Here is a 22,407-nt window from a genome sequence, read left to right as displayed (position 1 = left end):
CATTTCAATACAATAAACTTCAGCTTCTGACTATTCCAACAATAATAAATACTTTTGCTTTGCTTCTTCTTTTCCCTTACTATAATTTATATTTAATATTTAATATTTAATGCCAACCATAACTCAATCACACCCAATAACTGCAACATTCCATGCCACTACTCTCCAACTATATATAATCAAATCATTTTTCTGATGAAAAATTTTAATGAAAAAGTTACAATAGTGCTGAAAGGGAAAATTAATAATTACAAAAAAATTAAAATTATTGATTAGTTCATGATTATAGATAAAAGCTTTTAGAGATACTCTTTCAATTTTTCAGTCCATCAAAAGAGATATGGTTGAAGTATTATTCTTAGAACCAACATAGTGAAAAAATCTAAGCATAAGAGGACATTTTGTCTTCACCAAAATAGTAAAGAATCTTAGAACTGTTCAATGAGAAACTCCACCTAAAAAGGAAAACTTTTTATAATATGATATCAAGAGAAGAGTTTACAAGTTCTTTCTTACAAAGTCTAATGTTCATTCAACCGTTGATTATTAAAAGTCACAAGTTTTGTAAGTTTGATCTTTTATTTTATAATTTATGATGATTTTTGTTAATAAAGGAGTGCAATTAAAAAAAGCTTCAAAAGTGTTAAAAACAATGCTATTAGCACTTTCTAGCATATTTTTATTATTGTTTAAAACTTCTTAAAATATAAATTACAAAAGAAACTTTAAAAATAAAAAGGGAATGTAAATTGATGTAATAGGTCTAATAAATTTGACCAATTCAATGAGTTAGTGGGATTTCTCTTTAATAAAATAAAGTGACAGCGTACAACGTCAGAAGCACTTTGGTCCCTCGAATTCAAAAAAGTGAAAACAAAATAACATCACATGGTTTAATGATTGCGTTTTGTGAATTTTCTATTGGGACACCACATTTTCCCATTTGCAGTGCATGTGAGGTGAGTGAAGGAGTGACATAGAGAGTGTGTGAAACGGAGCCAATTCTGAAAGTCGTCTCCACGTTCTCCTTTGCACTTATTGTGGGGTGTTCTTTCTGTGTCTGTTTATGTGTGCCACTATTCTCATATTCCACAAAATAAACTTTTTCCTATGAAGTTCTGAACCTTCCCTTCGTTGCCCATGTCCAACCATACGTGCAATTTGCAAGCACCCTCTTTCCAGATATCGCTGAAGGTTGCATCTTTAGTTCATTGCTGAGATGGGTATGCTGTATTTTGGCCTCTCTCAAGTGGGTTAGACCAGTGACCCATCTGGGTCATAATGCAGGAAGATGCTCCTTGATTTGCAAAAAGGTCTTGTTTCATGCGCTGGACTTCTTTTTCCCCACTGTGATTTTGCTTTTTGTCAGCTGTTGTACCTCACTAAAGTGTAGCTTTCTTGAAAGTTGTTTGAGGGTATTGACTTTTTGCTCTTTGCCTAAGTTAAGTGTTTTTTTTAAGGGTTTGGGTTTGGTGGTTATGTTTTTTTTTTCTCTCTGAAGAAATTTGAGCATTGCTTGTGAAGGGTTGTTCTGAAAATTGAGATCTTAAGTTGGTGCTTGATCTGGAATTTGTTTCTGGAAAGGATAGGAATTTGGAATGTTAGGGTGATGGAAGTGTTTAGCTAGTGCATTTTGTTTTTGAGGGAAGATTTGTGCAGTGATGGCTTCAACCAACCCTTCTCCAAATGCTTCCCCTGTTGCAGTGCCTCCAGTACTTGGTGGTATTTTATCACCACCACCTTCTTCATCTTCTCCAACCAATTCCTCCACCCCTCCATCACCTCCCAATTCTTCCCAGCCCAATCAAACACCTGATTCCCCTGCTCCTTCATCCCCCTCTGACCCTTCAGCTCCACCTCCTTCACCTCCTCAGGCAGTGCCTGTAACCCCTCCTCCTTCCATTTCACTCTCTCCTCCACCATCTTCTCCATCACCACCAACTCTGCCCCCTCCTTCCCCACCAGATTCTCCACCACCATTACCACCAGCATCTCCAACGCCACCAGTTGTAACATCTTCCCCCCCACCACCAGCCACCACCACTGCTCCTCCTCCAGCTGAGCTTCCACCTTCCCCTCCAGTTTCGTCTCCACCAGCTTCACCAACTGTTTCCCCCCCTCCCCAATCTCCTCCCGCTACAATTTCCCCTCCTTCTCAACCAATTTCACAATCTCCTCCTCCTCCAGCAAATGTTCCAAGGCCACCATCCACCGGTACTCCTCCACAGAAAGAAAGTCCTCCAAAAACTACTCCTTCACATGCACCCCCTCCACCAGTTTCTCAATCTCCTCCTAAGCCTCCTTCTTCTGATGTTCCCCCTCCATCCACATTGCCATCAACTCCTCCTTCACTCCCTTCAGGATCTTCACCTCCAGCTTCTTTGCCTGACCCCCCAACCAATGGAACAGCCTCTGGGGGTCCACCGGTACCACTGCCGTCTCTTCCAACTGAGAAACCCACTGCTAGACCAACTAATGATGGTTCTAACAATATAGCTACAACTAACACACCTTCAGATTCAGGAGGGTTAAATGCTGGAGCATCCGTCGCCATTGGAATTGTAGTTGGTTTTTTTGTCCTCAGCCTTCTTGTTATGGCCGTGTGGTTTGTACAGAAGAAAAAGAAGAAAGAAAAAGGATCAAGAGGTGGTTATGCTGCTCCTTCTCCATTTACCTCATCCCACAATTCAGGTATTGCATTATGTATTACAAACTGTTAGGGTTTGGGAATATAATCTTGTTGGTTCTTGCATGTTGTTTGTTGTTTACCTTGATTGTTTTTATTGAGATAAATACGAAAGGATTTCCCCAATATTCCTTAAACTTGAATCAGATAATTCAGATATAATGGATTCTGGTTCCTGGATACTTCAATAATGAATTAGAGAAGTCCCAAACTCTGGTTCTTAAAATATTCATCATAGACTCAAAACCTCAACTCCGATGTTAATGTATCAATATTCATTACCATGTACCAATTTCTCTTAATTCTCAGTGGAGTTCATTTATTTGATTTTGCAAATCTATGTATCAATAATTTTACGTATTATACTGTAGCTTTCCATCTTCAGGGAAATACGATTAATCTGATGCTTGAAGAGGGGTGGTTTTAGTTTACGGTTTTTCAATTGTCTATAAAGGTGAAATTGCATCTTGATCTATATAGCAGCCATTTTTACCCTGCAATCCTTTATACTGTTCCATTTTTGCTCTGTTGCCAGTTCAAATGAAATCAATGACACTAACAATGTCTTTATTTTTCATTAATTGAACCGTAAACTCAGTTGCATGACACAAGAATTGGGTAGTGGCAACAGACTGACAGTTTTGGGAGGTTTGAAGCCTTTTAATGGTTCAAACTTCCATGCTGTCTGGGCAAGTTTGGTTTCTACATTATTTTTAACAAATTTTAGCTGATCAAGATAATTAAGCAGGATATTTGATGTTTGACTTTGTCTGAAAAGTTTTGCTTAGTTGCATTATGTTTAAATTGCATGGCACTTAGCAATTGTATTTGTTTCTAATAACTTCCTAATTCAGCTACAATTTTACGTATTAAATCATTGGTATTCTCTTTTAGGTACCTTATTCTTGAGACCACATTCTCCAGCCAACTTTGTAGCAGGTAGTGGCTCCGGTAGTGATTTTGTGTATTCTCCATCAGAACCAGGTGGAGTAAGTAGCTCAAGATCATGGTTCACGTATGAAGAACTTATCCAAGCTACAAATGGATTTTCGGCACAAAATTTGCTGGGAGAAGGTGGATTTGGTTGTGTCTATAAAGGTTTGCTCGTAGATGGAAGAGAAGTAGCTGTGAAACAGCTCAAAATTGGTGGTGGGCAAGGGGAACGTGAATTCAGGGCAGAAGTTGAGATTATTAGCCGTGTACATCATCGTCATCTGGTTTCCTTGGTTGGTTACTGTATATCTGAGCATCAGAGATTGCTTGTATATGACTATGTTCCCAACAATACTCTTGATTACCATCTCCATGGTAAGATAAATACATATTGAGGGCATACTTTGAATGAGTGTTTGACATCCCTTTTTAGAGAGGGGTGTAGAAAACAAGGTGTGAACAATTAGAGTTGTTTCTTAAATTTGTACAACATAGACAGCCCACACATAATTCAAAAGTTTTAAAGAAAAAAGTCCTTGATTACAATATTATAAACAAATTTCTACTTTAACATTATCTTGATATATGTCATATGTACAACATTGGCTATTTTGTAAGCCCCTTCCATAAATCATGGAACATAATTTCTGTTGGCATTTTTCAAAATATTACCTAAATGAACTCATCCAAATAGACCTAGCCATGTTCAATTACATGCTCAATCAAAATGATTTACTTTTCCCTGCCTTGTGAAGTTTATATGTTTGATATCCCTTTTGATGGGCTATGAGATAAGTATCATTTATTTGTTTGATGACAAATGATTTAAATCCTTTTTTGATATTATTTTTAATTTGCTTAGTAGCAAAGTTAAAAAATGCTGAAAAATATTGGATAATATATCTAATCTAAGTATTTACTGTGCCAGTAGAAACGCGTAATATATTGTTTTTCCATGAATTTATTATTATCACCATTGTGGTTGCACCTGAATTTACAATTCAATTAGGTTGTTGAGTAAGTTCCCATCATCATGTGGTCTATAGTTCACCTAAATTTTGATAAAAAAACTTGACCAGTAAATTTAATTTCTTTTTTCAGATGAAAATAGACCAGTTATGGATTGGCCTACCAGAATGAAGGTTGCTGCTGGTGCAGCTAGAGGAATAGCTTACCTGCATGAAGACTGTAAGTTCCTTCATTTTTCATAGTATTCTCGAGTATACAGTTATCATCCATGAAACACAAGGTGTTTCTTTCCATGGTACTGCATGCTCCTTCGATGCTTGGAGTCTTTACTTTAAAATATATATTTTTCTTTAAAAGAAGTACGTTGAATCTTTAGAAATTTTGCTACCACTATTCATCAGACATGGTTGCATTATTGTTGATTGCACATTCATAATTACTTACGTTCTTTACACTTTATGTGTCTGATTTTTTTAGCATAATAAATTGTTTATCTTCTTATTTCAATTTAATTAATCTATCAGGCCATCCACGCATTATTCATCGAGATATTAAGTCTTCAAACATCCTTCTTGATCTCAACTATGAAGCTCGAGTAAGCTACTTCTTTAACCTGTACCTCTGATGGGAGTACATTTTGAATTTTTTTTTTATGTAGTTAAATAAATTGATTCACACTTAAATGTCAGCTTGTGCTACATCAGCTTCTTAGACTATTTTCATTGTTGTGACATTTTTATTGTATGATTTGATCATCAGGTTTCGGACTTTGGGCTTGCAAAATTGGCACTAGATTCAAATACACACGTGACAACACGAGTAATGGGAACCTTTGGGTAGGTTACATCTTTGTCTATATTATAATTTAGTGTTTATCAGTGGAATCTTATCCTATTATTAGCCCTTAAATTTTTTCTCTCAGACTGTATCTTGTGTGGATATTATTTATTGATCTTTGATCTATTATGCCTTTGTTTTAGGGTGTTTATGACATATAAATCTTTTAGAGTCTTTTGGATATTGGTTAAGTATGAACTGTGCCTATTGTGAGTATACCTAAGGGGAATAATGGTCTGAATTGACAGGTACATGGCACCAGAATATGCAACAAGTGGGAAATTAACGGAAAAGTCTGATGTATATTCCTACGGCGTTGTGCTGTTGGAGTTAATTACAGGTCGGAAGCCTGTAGATGCATCTCAACCAATTGGTGATGAGAGCCTGGTTGAATGGGTGAGTCACATAATTGCTTTGGTTATTGTTATTATGCATAGGTTTTTTAATTTACTGAAGCCTGAAAGGTTCATATCTATTCTGGGAATGTAAACACAGAGCAAACCAAGCAGCCCAATTTTTTCTTGTGTTTCTTTGTGCAGTGATGAATTATAAGAGCTTGTACTTACTTTATTTTTCACATAATAGTAGCAAATCACATTCATTTTGTATGGATTATAAAAAAGGAACAAGGCAAGGGAATGCAAATATAAACAAACTGCTGAGTTTAATAATTAAGAAACTTGTTTGTAGGCTCGGCCTTTGTTGAGTGAAGCAGTTGATAAAGAGGACTTTGAAATCTTGGTGGATTCAAGACTGGGAAAGAACTATGATAGAAACGAAATGTTCCGGATGATTGAGGCTGCTGCCGCCTGTGTACGCCACTCGTCGGTGAAGAGGCCACGCATGAGTCAGGTAATTTTATGCAGGTCAGCATGTAGACGTATATTTGTTGTGATTTTGAAGATGCTAAGTGTGTATGGTTTGCACATTGCTGCTTCCCAGGTGGTGAGAGCTTTAGATTCTTTGGACGAGTTTACGGATCTGAATAATGGAATGAAACCTGGGCAGAGTTCGGTGTTCGATTCTGCACAGCAATCTGCACAAATCAGAATGTTTAGGAGAATGGCTTTTGGAAGCCAAGATAGTTCAAGTATCTTCAATGAGTCTCAGAGTAGCTGGAGGAGTAGAGATCAGGACTCAACAACAATGTTTTCCCAAAACAAAACTGGACCTTGGAACGTTTGAGTCACATCACATGATTCACTCACTCTTCATGGATTGCTCAAATTTTGATTGATGCACACAACACAGACAAGTTTGCTGGTGGAGCATGTCCTATAGTGTAAATCTCATTTTTACTCTTTTTGTTCTCATTTTCCTAACATCACGTTGCTTGCAGAGGCCCTTTCTATTCTTTGTAAATTATGATGTTCAATGTATTTATTCATGTAACCATGATGATTTGTAACACTTTCAAAAAAAATTTAAAAAATGTGCTTTGATATAAAAAATACATAAATGGGCAAACTCAAGAAAAACTAGATATATGAAAAGTCCTTCCTATTTTAGTCAGTTGAATTCTCTTCTACACAAAATGATAATTAATATTTTTAAAAAATATGTATATAAGAAATTATTTAAAATTCTTGCTTCATATCAACTGAATATTTACTTCTATTAAATTTTATTTTATGATATATAATTTTAAAATTAACTTTTAATTAAGTTTTAAGTTATCATTTCAATTAAAATACTAATTACTTTGACTATAAAAATCATGGTTTAAGATAATAGTATATATATATATATATTTTTGTAATTGGAATATATATTCTTTAAAAATTATAGTAAAGAATGTGTTCTTATTTTTTTTAAAATTTAATTTTGTATTATTTTAAAAAAATCATAAATAAAGCTTAAGAATTAAAACTAACTTTTCTTTATAAATAGCAAACTTATTTTAAATCAAGTTTAATATATTAAAAATATATATGAAATATTCTAAATAAATTATACAACAAATTAATAATATTTATTATTTTTTAAATATGATTAAAGTTAAAAATATTTTTATTATTTAAAAAAAATTAAATTATGAAACACGATATTGAACCGAGTTCATTTTTTGCTCTCTTTCTCAAATCACTCTTACATTCTCAAACCTGGAAGAGGGCTCCATTCGGTAACTATTTTTTTCTTTCTCTGATTTTCCAATGAAAATTATTGTTTTGTCTTCCATTATTTATTCATGATCCAAGCAAAACTATTTTTCCTTATTTATCTAATTTTGCATTTCATAATACTTTGGAACTCACTTACTTGTAAATCAAAGTTAATGGATGCTGGTTATTCCAACCTATATAATAATAGCATAGGGTGCATTTCAATACCCAACTTCAGATGCATCTTCTCTCATTTTTGCTCTTTCTTTCTCAAATCACTCCTACATTTTTGTTCCTTCTTTTACATTTTGCGTTTCATAATGATGTGAATGGTTTACCTACAACCCTACCTCAGTATAAACTATTGATGGGCAGGATCATGTTCTAATCATCTGGCTTGACCAATTAGGATTTTACAACTGGTTTTGAGTGTTTTGAATTTGAACTGAGCACTGTGACTGAAATTCAGAGATGAGTTTCAGATCGAATAAATTCTTTTACTTACTTTCCCAAAGAATAAACTAAAATCCTCTCAAACAAATTATACTATTTATATTATACTTCTATGCTACAATTTTATATAACACTATTATTTCTTTATCATATATTAACTATTTTATGGCATTGTTTTTATCCTTTTCACCATTAAATAATTTATTATTTCAGATTAAAAATACATTTTTCTTATATAGAAGTGTTTAATATAATTTAGACTTTTCTAAATGATAACCATATCAAATATGACAAATTTTAGGAGAAAAAACTTATAAGAAAAACATAAATAGCCACTCAGAGTTTATATATATATATAATATGTATTGTTTTTTTTTAATCCTCTCATGTTTTATAATCTCATGTTTTATTGAAGTGACTGAAAAGCTAAGGAAATGACTCTTACTGTTGGTGGTGGTTCAAATACAGGATCAACAGGAGGTATGCAACTTGTTACAAATTTATTGTCTTTTTGTCCTTTCCTTCATTCTTGGAATATATGAACGCATATGCATATATATATATATATATATTTAAATTAACCACACTTTTTTTTAATGTGTGTTGAAATTGTAAAGCATAACCGAAGTTATTTACTCTTTTTTTATTTTAAATTATCAGGGCTAATAACTTTTTGATTAAATTTTTTATTTTAGTTCCTATAGTTTTTGTAATCATTTCTACGAATTTTTTTTTATATCAAATAGTAGTATTTCTTAGGGTCTTAGTTTTTGCTTATTTCAAGTATCTCATGAAGTAATATTGATAATAAAAATAAAAAAAAATGACTAAAATTAATAAGTAAAAAGATAAAAACTAAAAAAAGTATCGAAAAAATTTAATAATTTTAATTAAATATTTTTGCTGAAAATAAAAGGAAAAGGAAAAGTCAACAATTAAATAAAAGGAAAAGTCAACAAATAAAATACTGTTTAATTAGATTTTGTATTTAAAAATGTATTTGTATTTTTTTTCTTTAAATACATCATTACTCTAAATGAAGTTTCACCAAAACAATGAAACAGATCATGAAGCTGGTAATGGTACTTTGACTACTTTGCAAAGTAAGTTAGATGTGATTATATCCGATCTGACAAGTAAAGAAGAGGACATTCACATACGATTACAGTTGCAGTCACATGGCAAGAAGCGCAAGAGAGAGGTTGATGATTGGTTGAATGGACTGCAGGACATGAAACAAAGAGCTATTGATATAAAAAACTCACTGAATCAGTTTGGGTCTTCCTATGTGCAAGAAGAAGAAATATATTTGGCTGACATATCAGAAAAACGTAAGCAAATAAAATGGTTGACCAAAGAAGTGGAAAAGCACGAGAAAGAGAAGCCTTCGGTGTTGTCAAATGAATTTGTTGGCAGAGAATTTGGGAAAAATGTTAGGAAGATTCGGAAACTTTTGAAAGATGATAGAGTTTCGATTGTTGCCATACACGGAATTGGGGGAGTGGGAAAAACATTCCTAGCAACTTACATGCAGAGTGAGATAAAAAGAAACAAAACTTTCAATGATGTCTTATGGGTTACTGTTTCCTATGGTTTCACCATTTTCAAATTACAAAATCTCATTGCAGAAAAAATAAAGGTAGAACTTTATGGAGATGATGAGAGAAAAAGAACAAAGATTTTGGCAAGAGAGTTAGAAAAAAGAAAAAAAATAGTAGTTATTTTGGATGATGTTTGGACATATATTGATCTAAAAAAGGTGGGAATTCCTCTTGGAGTAAAGGGTATTAAATTGATCATCACAAGTCGTTTGAAACATGTGTTTGAACAGATGGATTGCCAGCCAATTAATATGATAAGTGTGAACCCTTTCCCTCACTATTTTTGTGATGAAGCTTGGGAGTTGTTTTTGCTAAAACATGGACAAGGTTGGACACCTTCAACACTTTCCCCTGAAGTGGAAAATATTGCAAGAGATGTTGTAAGGGAATGTGATGGTTTACCACTTGGAATCAGTGTGATTGCTCGAGAAAAACTGACATTCATTGGTGGAGATACGTGCTGAATAAACTTGAGACATTGGAAATGGGAGTGGAGATGCAGGAAGAAGTTTTAAGTGTATTACGACGTAGTTATGATAATTTAATTGAAAAGGACGTGCAAAAATGTTTCTTGTATAGTGCATTGCTACCTAATGATTTGGAAAGAGATGATTTGATTATGAAGCTTGTTGACATGGGATTGTTGAATGGAAAGAGGAGTTTGAAGGAAATATTTGATGAGGGGAATGTCATGCTGGATAAACTCAGAAACCATTCTTTATTGTCGGCTAATTATCTGACCGTAACAATGCATGGTTTGGTGAGGAAAATGGCTTGGAATATCTTGAAGGAGAGTGGCAGTAACATGATGGTAAAATGTAGTAAAGATATGGAAAAGATACCTCACATACGGGAATGGACAATTGATTTGGAAGCAGTTTCTCTGGCTAACAACAGGATAAAAGAAATTCCAAAGGGCACTTCTCCTAATTGTCCACGCTTGTCCACCTTGCTTTTATTTGACAATTCCATTAAACATATTCCATGGTGTTTTTTCACACACATGAATGCTCTAACAATACTTGATTTATCACAAAATGCAGAGTTAACATGTTTGCCTCATTCGCTGTCTAACTTGAGGTCTCTCACTTCTTTAACACTCAATGACTGTTCAGATTTGGAATATATACCTCCACTATGGGAGCTACAGTCATTGTTAAGATTGCAGATTTCAGGTTGTTCCATCCAAGCAGCACCGGAGGGTTTGGAAAATCTAGTGAACTTGGAATGGTTAGATCTATCCATGAATCCCAACTTGAAGTTGGTACCAGGAAGTGTTCTCCCTAGTTTGACCAATATTCAATACCTGAATCTCGGGGGTTCTCCAGGTATAAGTGTAGAAGATGTGGAGGGGATGACTATGCTTGAATATTTTTCAGGAACGTTTTTGGTCCGGGATAGCTTCATCCTCAACCGTTTTGTGCGAGAAACCCTGGACAGTGGTTATGGACCTCGAACTTATTTTATCTATTATGAGGATTGGAATGACAATTGGCACTGGGATCCTTCTAGCCGCGAAGAAACTCTTATCGAATTTGATTCTCGAACTATAAGCATTGGAGATTGCAAAGAATTGTCATATGTCCTTCCGAGAGACCTTGCAATATTATCTGTAGAAGACAATTCTCAATGTGAATGCTTTTGTGCTCCTCTGTCGTCAAATCGTCCTAAGCATTTGAAGAAAATTTCCGTTTCTGGATGCCCAAACCTAAAGAGCTTATTCTGTTTGTCCTGTTCCTTATGCGCTAATATCGAAAACCTTCAATCTTTGGATCTTTGGGCTTTGGAAAGTTTAACTGCGATCTGCAAGGAAGATATTGCAAATTTAATGCCACCTCCGTCTCCGAGAGGAATCTTCTCTTGTCTCAAACGCTTTGATATCAGTGGCTGCCGTGGAATAAAGACGTTGCTGACACCAAGCTTAGTGCCACTACTTCAAAACCTGGAGTTTCTATCTGTCTCAGACTGCCATTCAATGGAACAGGTATTTGCTGAGAGTTATGATGATGGTATCAAAATTACACTCCCTAAGTTAACCACTTTAAGTGTAAGAAAATTACCGCAATTAAAGATGGTGTGTAAGGGAATTTTAGTCTGTAAATCTGGGTTTAAATTGGACATCACTGATTGTCCCAATTCATGTCAACCCAGAATAGAATACGTTGCTTTATGATTCATTGTGTTGATCCCAATTATGATACGCTTAGTCTTTATATTCATTATACTTTTTGGTAATGTAAATTATTATTTTACATTTCATCATCTTTCTTTTTCTCCTTTCTCTTCTGTTTCGTGGTTTTATGCATCAGTTTCTTCCTTTTTCATACGCCTTTTTTATATTTCAATACATAGTGTTTTCTGCATTTTTGAGCGAAGACGATGCTGCACTTGAATAACCATGGTTGGAAAAATTCTAATAAATGAAGCAAAAATGCATGATTTTGGGTTAGGTTAGGATTGCATATTCCAAGCAATAGTAAGCATATTGAATAAGAAGAGAAGAGCGTAGGCATGAACTGCTAATGTTGTATTACAAACATCTTTCTTTTTTTTAACATCTTTTCCTACCGAATAAATAGTGATGTGCAAATGCAGCAGCATCCCTAAAATGCCTTGAAAAACGAGAATAGATTGAAAAGTTTCAAGACACAAATTATATGTTACTGATTATGGGTAATCATTTTATATGTAAATGCACAATCTCTAGTATGCCTTTCTTTTTTTCAAAAAGTAAAAAATTTTATTGATCAAAACTCATAAAAAATTATAAAGGATCTAAAAAGCTTTAACAAACGAATTATAAAGGAAAAAAAACCATGTGAACTAAAGTAAGGCAAGAAACTACGTAGTAAAACGGAAAAGTACTAATGAAATCAGTAGAGTTTTGACCAGTTGAGGGTGCGCTTTAAGAGGGTGAAAAGTTCATAGAGTTTTAAACCTTTGATTGGAAATTCAGCTGTTAAAATTTAGTCATTGTGACAAAATACATGTAAAATTTTAAGTAACTAAATTTAAACCGTTGATTTTTTCAGTGAATGGTTATAACTCTTGACTCTACCTTCCAAAGTTTCCCTGTGAATTTGGAGGAGTAATTTGTTAGGTCTATTAGATTACCTCATTAACCTCTTTCATGTTAAACCAGATGAGATAATTTCCAATGATGATACAAGAAAATATACATGAAAGGATTATCCTTGTAAAACTGGGGTAATTTTTTCAACATTTCTTTTGAGCATACCAGTAGATCAAAGTGTAACAAAAGGACAACAATTAGGGGCTTTTCAAATGGAGAAGAAATTTTTAGATACAAGAGCATAATATGCATTATATTAAACACTTTTTCACCCGCCAAGCCACTTATGAATGAAAATCGAGTAATTAATATTTCAGTAGATATTTGATACCCTTACCAATTTTTCTGGAAATTTATAACATCCGGAATATGCTGATAAATAAATTTTATTTAAAGCACGATTTCATTCCTAGTGGTAAATTTAAATTATTCATCCTAAGTTTCTTCACTCTTTTAAGCCACTTCTATCATAACTATATTGTTTACCTTTAGAACAATGTTGTTCTAAGTTTGTACTCGGCCAGCTTCTCAAGACAGTGATATTAGAAATTATAAATCCAATTTTAGACCTTCCTTAATGTATTCATATTTTTTTTTCAAAATGAGGTTATGTACACTTCTCACATAAAAAGCCCATGAAAAGAATCTTAACAGTAAGTGTATGAAAATAAGGCAATTTCCATATTTAACTTATTTTGCTAGGGTTAAGTGACTTCCTGCATCGCACTTATGAACTTAATGATAAAAACATAAAAAAATAGCTCAATTAATCTGACGCATTCTCGCTGCTGAGTTTGACATTTTTTCTCTCTCTTATATATGTTGTTTCTGGGCCTTCCAACTTTCTCCTTTTAGCATATATCAATGTTCTTTAATAAAATTGTAAAAATGTATAAATTCATAAATTAAAAATTATTTTATACGTTATAACGGATGATAAAACAGCTATAACTGGTTATAACTAGTGATAGATAAACTATAACGAGTTATAACTAGTGATGGAGCGACCATAGTTATAACTAGTGATATAGCGACCATAACTAGTGATAGAGTGTTTATAACTAGTGATAATTGATGAAAGAGTGACTATAACTGGTTATAACCGATGACAGAGTAACTATAACTAGTTATAATTGATGACAAAGTGGATATAACTGCTATAACTGATTGATGACAGAGTGGTTATAACTTGTTATAACTGATGACAGAACAAATATAATTGTTCTAGCTAATGACAACGACTATAACTTGTTATAACTGATGATAGAGCGGCTATAACTAGTTATAACTGATGATAAAGTGACTATATGATTATAACTTATAACTAATGATAGAACGACTTGATTAAACTTAATGATAGAGTGACTATAACTGATTAAAATTGATGATATAGAACAATTATAACAAGTTAAAATTGATGATGGTTTGTATGAGAGAAAAAGAGCAATGAGCACTGATTTTGGGATCAGAGTTAGAAAAAAGAGAAAAAATAGTACTTATTTTAGATGATGTTTGAAAATATATATTGATTAAAAAAAGGTGGGAATTCCTCTTGGTGTAAAGGGTATTAAATTGATCATGACAAGTAGTTTGAAACATGTGTTTGAACATATGTATTACCAGCCAATTAATATGATAAGTGTGAGCCCTTTCTCTGTGAATATTTTGATGATTTTAGTGAAGTTTGGGAGTTGTTTTTGCTAATTATAGCCACTCTCTGTCAACATTCCCCTTGAAGTGGAAAGTATTGCAAGATATGTTGTAGGCGAATGTGATGGTTTACCACTTGGAATCAGTATTTTTTATAAATCTATATATATCAGTGTCTTTAATTACGTGACTTGCAGGTTTAATCATGCATGGATAATATTTATTTTTTTCAGTTTTAATTTTGATCACTTGTAATTATTCTACATGGTTAAAATTGGAAGAGGTTTGTGTCAGTTGGTGTAATTATATTTATTTACAATATTTATTCATAATATTAAAATAATATGAAAAATGTTATATATATATATATGTGTGTGATTTAAAACTTTGAAATTGTAATTATTTAATTTTCTGTTAGAAGTATGACTATTTAAAGTGTTATATGACTAATATATGTATATAATTAATGCTACTTTTTGGTTAAATAATACCAATTTCATTTTTATACACATGAAGAATGTCGTCTATATAATGTCATTTTCAATTATAAAAAATATAGAAATTATTTTTATGACAATTTTTATAAGATAAATTTAAATTTACCATACATGACAATTTTTTATTACATGGCAGTGTAAAAATATTTGTATTATCAATAAATATATATTAATTTTTAAAAGTTATTAGTTTAGAAAGTAGATTTTTTTTATGAAATTTAATTTTAAATCATTAACTAATTAGAAATCATAATAAATAAAACATTATAAAAATGTTTCAAATGAAAGTAATATAAAAATTTAAATTAATAATTTTTAAATGCAAGTTACTTTCTCACAAAATTATTGTAACTAGCGGCACTCTTGCACATGTTTACGAAAATGAGAGTAAAAGAAATAAAAGTGAGGAGCATTAACAATTAAATAACCAAGAAAAAAAAAACTCACTTACAATACTAACGTGAAGAGAAAAATAAGAAAGTGAAGTGAGTGATAAGGAGTCTGCTGTGCTTAGAAGTGTATTTTGGGACGGATAAAGAAATGTGTGGAATGAAAGAGTATGTATGTGAGATATAACATGATAGTCATGTGAGTGAAGTTTCGAGATTTGAGAAAGAAGAAAGATAAAATGAGGAAGAGTAAAGAGAGATAATCAATAATAAAAATCCCAAAAATTCAAATATATGAGAGGAGATATTTGTAACTGTTTTAATTTTATATTTCAAAAGGAATACAGACATAAAAATATTTTTAAATTCAAAACTAAATATTGCAAAGTGATTGGATCTTTTCCTCCAGTTCATCTTCATTGGATCTTTTCCTCAAGTTCATCTTCACTTTTATCCCATCAAACACTTTTCATATTCAAAATTGAAATTTAATCAAACTTGTAACAGAATTATTAAAAACAACAACAAAAAAAAAATAGTAAGATTTTAATTAATTAATATTTCAAGGGTGGTAGATATTTGATGTCCTTAACAACTTTTTCTGGAAATTTATAACATCTAGAATATGCTGATAAATAAATTTTATTTAAAGCACTATTTTATTCAAGTGGTTTAAATTATTCACCCTTTTGAATCACTTCTAGCATAACCAGTTTGCTTACTTTTAGCACAATATTGTTATAAGTGATATTAGAAATTATAAATCCAATTTTAGATATTCATTTAACAATTTAAGCAATCAACAAGTCCAATAAAAAAATCTTAACAGAAATTGTATGAAAATGAGGTAGGAGGAGAGAAAATTGGTCCCTGAATTAGTAATTCAGTTACAATAACAAATCCACCATATCATTTGTCCTGGCTTATAGTAATTCAGTATATCTAACATCTTTGGCGTTCACCACACATGCTAGGACTATACAGTTTAAATACAGCATTACTGACCATAGTGCAGTGTTAATTCCCTCTATCTCTTGGTCACTAGAGTTGCAGTGTTGATAAACATTGTGTGTATGAGTGTTTAGATTGAGAGAAGGAAGTGCTGACATCCTTGATTGTGAACCATAAATGACAAAGAATTTGAATCTGGCATACTCTCCGGGAACATTTTCCTTTGTAGTTGTTACTTATTGCTCTTCCCCTTCACCAGAATTTGACACTATTCCTAAACAGTTCATTCTTTCTGTCACCAAGTTCCGTAAAAGGTTACACTTTCTACTTATTTATTACTATTCATCACACCACAATACAACTTTATGTTATTGTTAGTATTTCTAGCACTCAATTTTTTTTCTAAAGTAAAACGCTCTTATTGAAGTTTCTTTTTTGTATGTTTCGGTTTGTTTGATGTATAAGGCAGCCAACAACACTAACACTTGTTTGTTTCCATATGCAGATCGTGGTGTTGTATATGTATTTTCCTTCTTTGTGACTCTAAAGAAGAGTAGCATATATAGCACCTGTTTTGTTATGCTTATTCATAATTGAAGAGAAATGATTCTCTTATCCTAAATAATTTACTTGGTTTCTTATCTACAAACACGAAGATTATGGAGATAAACAAATTAGCTAAGCGAACTAATAAATCTTGTTTTAGGATTCTAAAAACTACTAGAAACAAACTACACCAAGGATAGTGGATTTTCATACTTGAAAGTCTTAAAACTGAAGAACTTATTGAAAGATAAGGTGTTTGAGAGAAATCTTAGCTTTATTGAAGAATTAAACAGAGTTTTTCATGACGCAGATGGAACCGGGAATCGCCAATTCACACACTGCCAAGCCAATCAAGGTCAGTTATTCTTAGTCGATCAAGTTTAGTTTCTTTTTTCATAAAAAACAAAGGGAAGGGTTCTCTGCATAAATATTTCATGTCACAACTGAATACACATACCAATAATATCATAGATAGATAGGTAGATTTCTTTTGATGAATGGCAAAAGGGTTATGAGCTAAATTTGTTATTTATAATGTTTTCTTTCTTTCTAAATAAAAACAGGTGAGTGGAGAAAATGATGGCTACATAGGACAGTCACCCACAAATGATAAGAAGTGTAAAGGAGGGTGGAAAACTACAATTATCTTGCTAGGTACTGAAAAATGATGAGTTAATTGTAATCCACTTTCTACTTTAGAAAAATCAGAAATGAATGGCAAAACATAAGTAAGTTGAATACTTTAACATTGCACTGAATACAAATGCAGTGAATCAAGCATTGGCCACACTAGCTTTCTTTGGAGTTGGAGTGAACTTGGTTTTGTTTCTGACACGAGTCCTTCACCAAGATAGTGCTGAGGCTGCCAACAATGTGAGCAAGTGGACCGGAACCGTTTACATATTCTCCTTAGTTGGAGCCTTTCTCAGTGATTCTTACTGGGGTCGATACTTAACCTGCTCAATCTTTCAGATCATTTTTGTTGTGGTACTGCATTCTTTTGAATTCATCTTCCTATATAACACTTGTTTTGCCATTACCAACAAATTAATAATACTACAAAATTTTAAATATGCTCGTTGAACATGAATGAACAGGGCTTGGGGCTGTTGTCCCTGACTTCTTGGCGATTTTTGATCAACCCAGCTGGTTGTGGCAATGAAGAGACAAAATGCAGGGAACCATCATCGGTGGGTGTTGGTGTGTTCTACTTGTCCATTTATCTAGTGGCATTTGGATACGGAGGGCACCAACCCACCTTAGCAACCTTTGGCGCAGATCAATTCGATGAGAAGAACGAAAAACATAAGGACTCGAGAGAAGCTTTCTTCTCTTACTTTTACTTTGCCCTCAACGTTGGATCTTTGTTCTCCAATACTATATTAGTATACTATGAGGATTCAGGGATGTGGACAATGGGTTTCTTGGTATCCTTGGCCTCAGCTATTATTGCTTTAGTTTCGTACTTGGCAGGATATAAGAAATATAGATATGTAAAGGCATACGGGAATCCGGTGATAAGGGTAGCTCAGGTTTTTGTGGCTGCTTTTAGAAAGTGTAAGGTTCAATACAGCACGGAAGACCAACTTTATGAGGTTGATGGTCCAGAATCTGCCATAAAAGGCAGTAGAAAGATTATGCACAGCAATGATTTGAGGTGATGTCATTGAGTAAAACAACTAACTATTTTGATTGTGTTCTTTACAGTACTTTTGGTTGTGTGGAATTGAAACTAACAAACTAACATCCTTAGCTCATGTTGGTTGATGTTGAGCAGATTCATGGACAAGGCAGCAACGATAACGGAGAAAGATGGAGATGATCTCAAGAATAATCAGTGGCGGCTTTGTACCGTAACTCAAGTTGAAGAAGCCAAGTGTGTATTGAGAATGTTACCAGTTTGGCTATGTACTATAATTTATTCGGTGGTGTTTACGCAAATGGCTTCTCTTTTTGTGGAGCAAGGGGATGTGATGGACAACAGGATTGGAAATTTTCACTTGCCAGCAGCCAGCATGTCAGTGTTTGATATCTGCAGTGTCCTTTTAAACACTGGAATTTATCGCTATATCATTGTTCCTGTGGCACGACGTTTCACTGGCAATCCTAGGGGACTAACTGAGCTTCAAAGAATGGGAGTTGGCCTAATTATTGGAATGCTATCTATGATTGCAGCTGGTGTCACAGAGATTGAAAGGCTCAAGCACGTTATACCTGGGAAAAAGGCTAGTTCTTTGACTATATTTTGGCAAATTCCGCAGTATGTTCTGGTTGGTGCTTCAGAAGTTTTAGTGTATGTGGGTCAGTTGGAGTTTTTTAACGGGCAAGCACCAGATGGCATAAAAAGCTTTGGGAGCTCACTTTGCATGGCATCAATTTCCCTTGGAAACTATGTGAGTAGCACACTGGTGTACATGGTCGCGGGAATCACTGAAAGAGGTGATAATCCAGGATGGATTCCCAATAACTTGAATGTGGGGCACCTGGATAGGTTTTTCTTCCTCATTGCAATACTAACTGCTCTTGACTTTGTGCTCTACTTCTTCTGTGCTCGCTGGTACAAGAGTATGAACATTGAAGAAGGTGACACGGAAAACCAAGACAAGGAAATTGTTAGTAAGGTTTGATGATTCAGTTGTTTTTCATTTTCATTTTTTTGCTAGGCATTTCTTTATCTAGGTAATTGTAATAAGGCTTTTCAAGGATGATCCCTAGAGTGACACAAAGCATGACCATCTCAATTTGGGAGAGAATTCACAAAATGTATGTGGGATGATTGCTTTCTTCATAATCGTTACAGCTTTGGTTTGGACAGTTAAAATTTGGCATTTGGATTTGAGCTATTCTATGAACCACTGAAAGTGTTCTATAGAATATAAATCAATACAACTTTGTTTCTATGTAATCGTCCCCAACTTAGAAGTCAATCCACATGTGACAGGATCAAACTATAAATTCAAAAGTCACTTTTCAATTCCATCATTCTTATACTATTCTTTAAAGGATGATAGAGCAATTATAACTAGTTATAACCGATGATAGAACGACTATAACTGATTTGGTTATAACTTATAACTAATGATAGAACGACTATAACTGGTTTGATTATAACTTATAACTAATGATACAATGACTATGGTTAAAACTGATGATTGAGCGACTATAACTAATTAAAATTAATGATAGTTTGTACGAGAGAAAAAGAGAAATGAGCAATGATTTTGGCATCAGAGTTAGTAACAAGAGAAAAAATAGTACTTATTTTGGATGATGTTTGGAAATATATTGATCTAAAAAAGGTGGGAATTCTTCTTGGAGTAAAGGTATCAAATTGATCATGACAAGTTGTTTGAAACATGTGTTTTGAACAAATGTATTGCCAGCCAATTAATATGATAAGTGTGAGCCCTTTCCGTGAATATTTTGATGATTTTGGTGAAGTTTGAGACTTGTTTTTGCTAAAACACGGACACCATGGGACACCTTCAACACTCCCCTGAAGTGGAAAATATTGCAAGATATGTTGTAGTGAAATGTGATGGTTTACCGCTTGGAATCAGTGTGATTGCTCGAATCATGAAAGGAAAAACTGACATCTATTGGTGGAGACATGCACTGAATAAACTTGACACATTGGAAATGAGGGTAGAGATACGTAGAGATGCAGGAAGAAGTTTTAAGTGTACTAGGACGTAGCTATGATAATTTAACTGAAAAGAACGTGCAAAAATGTTTCTTGTATAGTGCATTGCTACCTAATTATTTGAAAATTGATTTGATCATGAATCTTATTGACAAAGATTGTTGAATGGAAAGAAGAGTTTGAAGGAAGTATTTGATGAGGGGAATGTCATGTTGGATAAACTCATAAACCATTCTTTATTGTCGGCTAATTATCCAACAATAACAATGTAATATGAATGTACAAAAGGAGTTGAAAGTACGTTGATTATATATATAAAGAAACTTTTTGTTGTGATAGTCATGTGGAGGGAAGGAGTTTTATTGTTATGTACGGGCAACATCTCAAAACTAAAATGAAATGCGCGATGTTTGATGTTTAATGTTTATGCACTATGTAATATGAATGAGAAGGTCGTTTTGTGGGAGGATTTGTCAAATATTAGAAGTACAAATCAAAACACGGCTTAGTGTTTTTGCGGCGAATTCAATGTAGTTAGAAGTGTTAATGAAAGGAAAGGTACTAGTGAAAGAGGAAGTCATACCAAAGAGATCAGAGACTTCAATAATTTTATTGATAAGAACTTTTTGGTTGAGTTGTCGATTGTGGATAGGAAGTTTACTTGGTTCAAAGCGAACGACTCATCAAAAAGTATACTGGATAGAGTGTTTGTCTTTGATGGGTGGCTTCGAACTTGACAAAGTGGAAGTGGAGACTCTTGAGCGATGAAAAGGGGAAGTGGAGAAATATCCTCATATCTAAATATGGTGTGGAGTATAGTTGTAGTAAGATTAACTTGAAGTACCAGTCACGATGGTGGAGAGATTTATGTAAAATCTACGGAGAGGATGAAGAAAAGGGTTGGTTTCGAGGAGCGATAGAGTGGAAAGTGGGAGGTGGGGATAAGGCTAGATTTTGGGAGGATGCTTGGTGTGGTGGTGTCACACTCATCTCCAAGTATCCTGGGCTCTTTTCTCTTTCGTTGGATCAAGGGAAGAATGTGCAAGAGGTAGGAGGGTGGGAGGATTCTGAGTGGAGATGGAGGCTTAGGTGGAGGAGGGTTAAGTTTCAATGGAAAGCATCACAAGAAGAGAAAATGTTAGAGTATATTTCTAAGGTTCGATTTAATAAGGAGGTTAAGGATATCCAGACATGGGTAGGTGATGCATCATGGGAGTTCTCCGTAAAATCTGCTTATGAGTGCCTAGCTAAGTATGCTAGTAGTTCCCATAATAGTATTTTCAAGAACCTATGGCAGACCAAAACTTTTCCAAATGTACTGACAACAACTTGGAGAGTAATCTTGAATAGAATGCCTACAAGAACAAGCTTATTTAGAAGAGGAGTGGTAATGCCCTTAACTTGTGTAATGTGCCAAGCTTCGGATAATTGAATGTTTTTTTAGGAACGTTTGTAAATCACATGCATTTTGTATGGATTATAAAAAAGGAACAAGGCAAGGGAATGCAAATATAAATCAACTGCTGAGTTTAATAATTAAGAAAAACTTGTTTGTAGGCTCGGCCTTTGTTGAGTGAAGCAGTTGATAAAGAGGACTTTGAAATTACAAAATTATTCATGTAAATTATGTTATTCAATGTATTTATTCATGTTACCATGTATAAGTTGTAATACTTCACCGCATAAAATCACAGTTTATGCAACCTTTTTGTATTGAGCATCAAAATGAGTGGACACTTTACACAAGTAAAAATTACAAAAATGGTGCTTTGACATTAAAAATACATAGATGGGCAAACGCAGCAAAAAATTAGATATATGAAAAGTCCTTCCTATTTTAGTCACTTGAATTCTCTTCTACCAAAAATGATCATTAATATTTTTTTTAAATATGTATATAAAAATTATTTAAAATTCTTGCTTCATATCAACTGAATATTTACTTGTATTAAATTTTCTTTTATGATATATAATTTTAATATTAACTTTTAATTAAGTTTTAAATTATCATTTCAATTACACTACTAATTACTTTGACTATAAAAATCATGGTTTAAGATAATAGTATATATATATA

The 22,407-nt window shown here is 33.4% G+C and overlaps 3 protein-coding genes across 3 annotated transcripts; all 3 read left to right on the top strand.

Annotated features, from left to right (window-relative positions):
• Window positions 1-828: 828 nt before the first annotated feature.
• On the top strand, window positions 829-6,935 carry LOC137823966 (proline-rich receptor-like protein kinase PERK8). The gene is made up of 8 exons (XM_068629366.2): window positions 829-2,691; window positions 3,581-3,994; window positions 4,721-4,807; window positions 5,113-5,183; window positions 5,348-5,424; window positions 5,674-5,821; window positions 6,116-6,277; window positions 6,368-6,935. The coding sequence occupies exons 1-8, from the start codon at window positions 1,662-1,664 to the stop codon at window positions 6,608-6,610; spliced, it is 2,232 nt and encodes a 743-aa protein (XP_068485467.2). The 5' UTR covers window positions 829-1,661; the 3' UTR covers window positions 6,611-6,935.
• A 1,465-nt stretch (window positions 6,936-8,400) lies between these two features.
• On the top strand, window positions 8,401-11,758 carry LOC137825928 (putative disease resistance protein At4g27220). Its single transcript, XM_090293590.1, is given in 3 exon segments — window positions 8,401-8,460; window positions 9,045-10,013; window positions 10,016-11,758. Coding segments are annotated over 3 exon segments (2,754 nt in total). The 5' UTR covers window positions 8,401-8,414; the 3' UTR covers window positions 11,755-11,758.
• A 5,239-nt stretch (window positions 11,759-16,997) lies between these two features.
• On the top strand, window positions 16,998-19,474 carry LOC137823465 (protein NRT1/ PTR FAMILY 7.1). Its single transcript, XM_090293563.1, has 5 exons — window positions 16,998-17,042; window positions 17,251-17,341; window positions 17,457-17,674; window positions 17,785-18,344; window positions 18,465-19,474. Exons 1-5 carry the CDS (start codon window positions 16,998-17,000, stop codon window positions 19,312-19,314), a joined length of 1,764 nt encoding a protein of 587 aa, XP_090149689.1. The 3' UTR covers window positions 19,315-19,474.
• The last annotated feature ends 2,933 nt before the right edge of the window (window positions 19,475-22,407 follow it).

This window comes from Phaseolus vulgaris, chromosome 8 (assembly GCF_051622355.1).
Source record: "Phaseolus vulgaris cultivar YP4 chromosome 8, ASM5162235v1, whole genome shotgun sequence".
Lineage (NCBI taxonomy): Eukaryota > Viridiplantae > Streptophyta > Magnoliopsida > Fabales > Fabaceae > Phaseolus > Phaseolus vulgaris.
This window is presented reverse-complemented; position numbering and strand designations above follow the sequence as displayed.

Coding starts and splice junctions, on each gene's coding strand:
- LOC137823465 (XM_090293563.1), top strand. CDS start 16,998: ATGGAACCGGGAATCGCCAATTCACACACTGCCAAGCCAATCAAG. Junction 17,675..17,784: donor TTCAGATCATTTTTGTTGTG/GTACTGCATTCT, acceptor ATGAATGAACAG/GGCTTGGGGCTGTTGTCCCT. Junction 18,345..18,464: donor ATGCACAGCAATGATTTGAG/GTGATGTCATTG, acceptor GATGTTGAGCAG/ATTCATGGACAAGGCAGCAA.
- LOC137823966 (XM_068629366.2), top strand. CDS start 1,662: ATGGCTTCAACCAACCCTTCTCCAAATGCTTCCCCTGTTGCAGTGCCT. Junction 2,692..3,580: donor TACCTCATCCCACAATTCAG/GTATTGCATTAT, acceptor ATTCTCTTTTAG/GTACCTTATTCTTGAGACCA. Junction 5,184..5,347: donor ATCTCAACTATGAAGCTCGA/GTAAGCTACTTC, acceptor TTTGATCATCAG/GTTTCGGACTTTGGGCTTGC.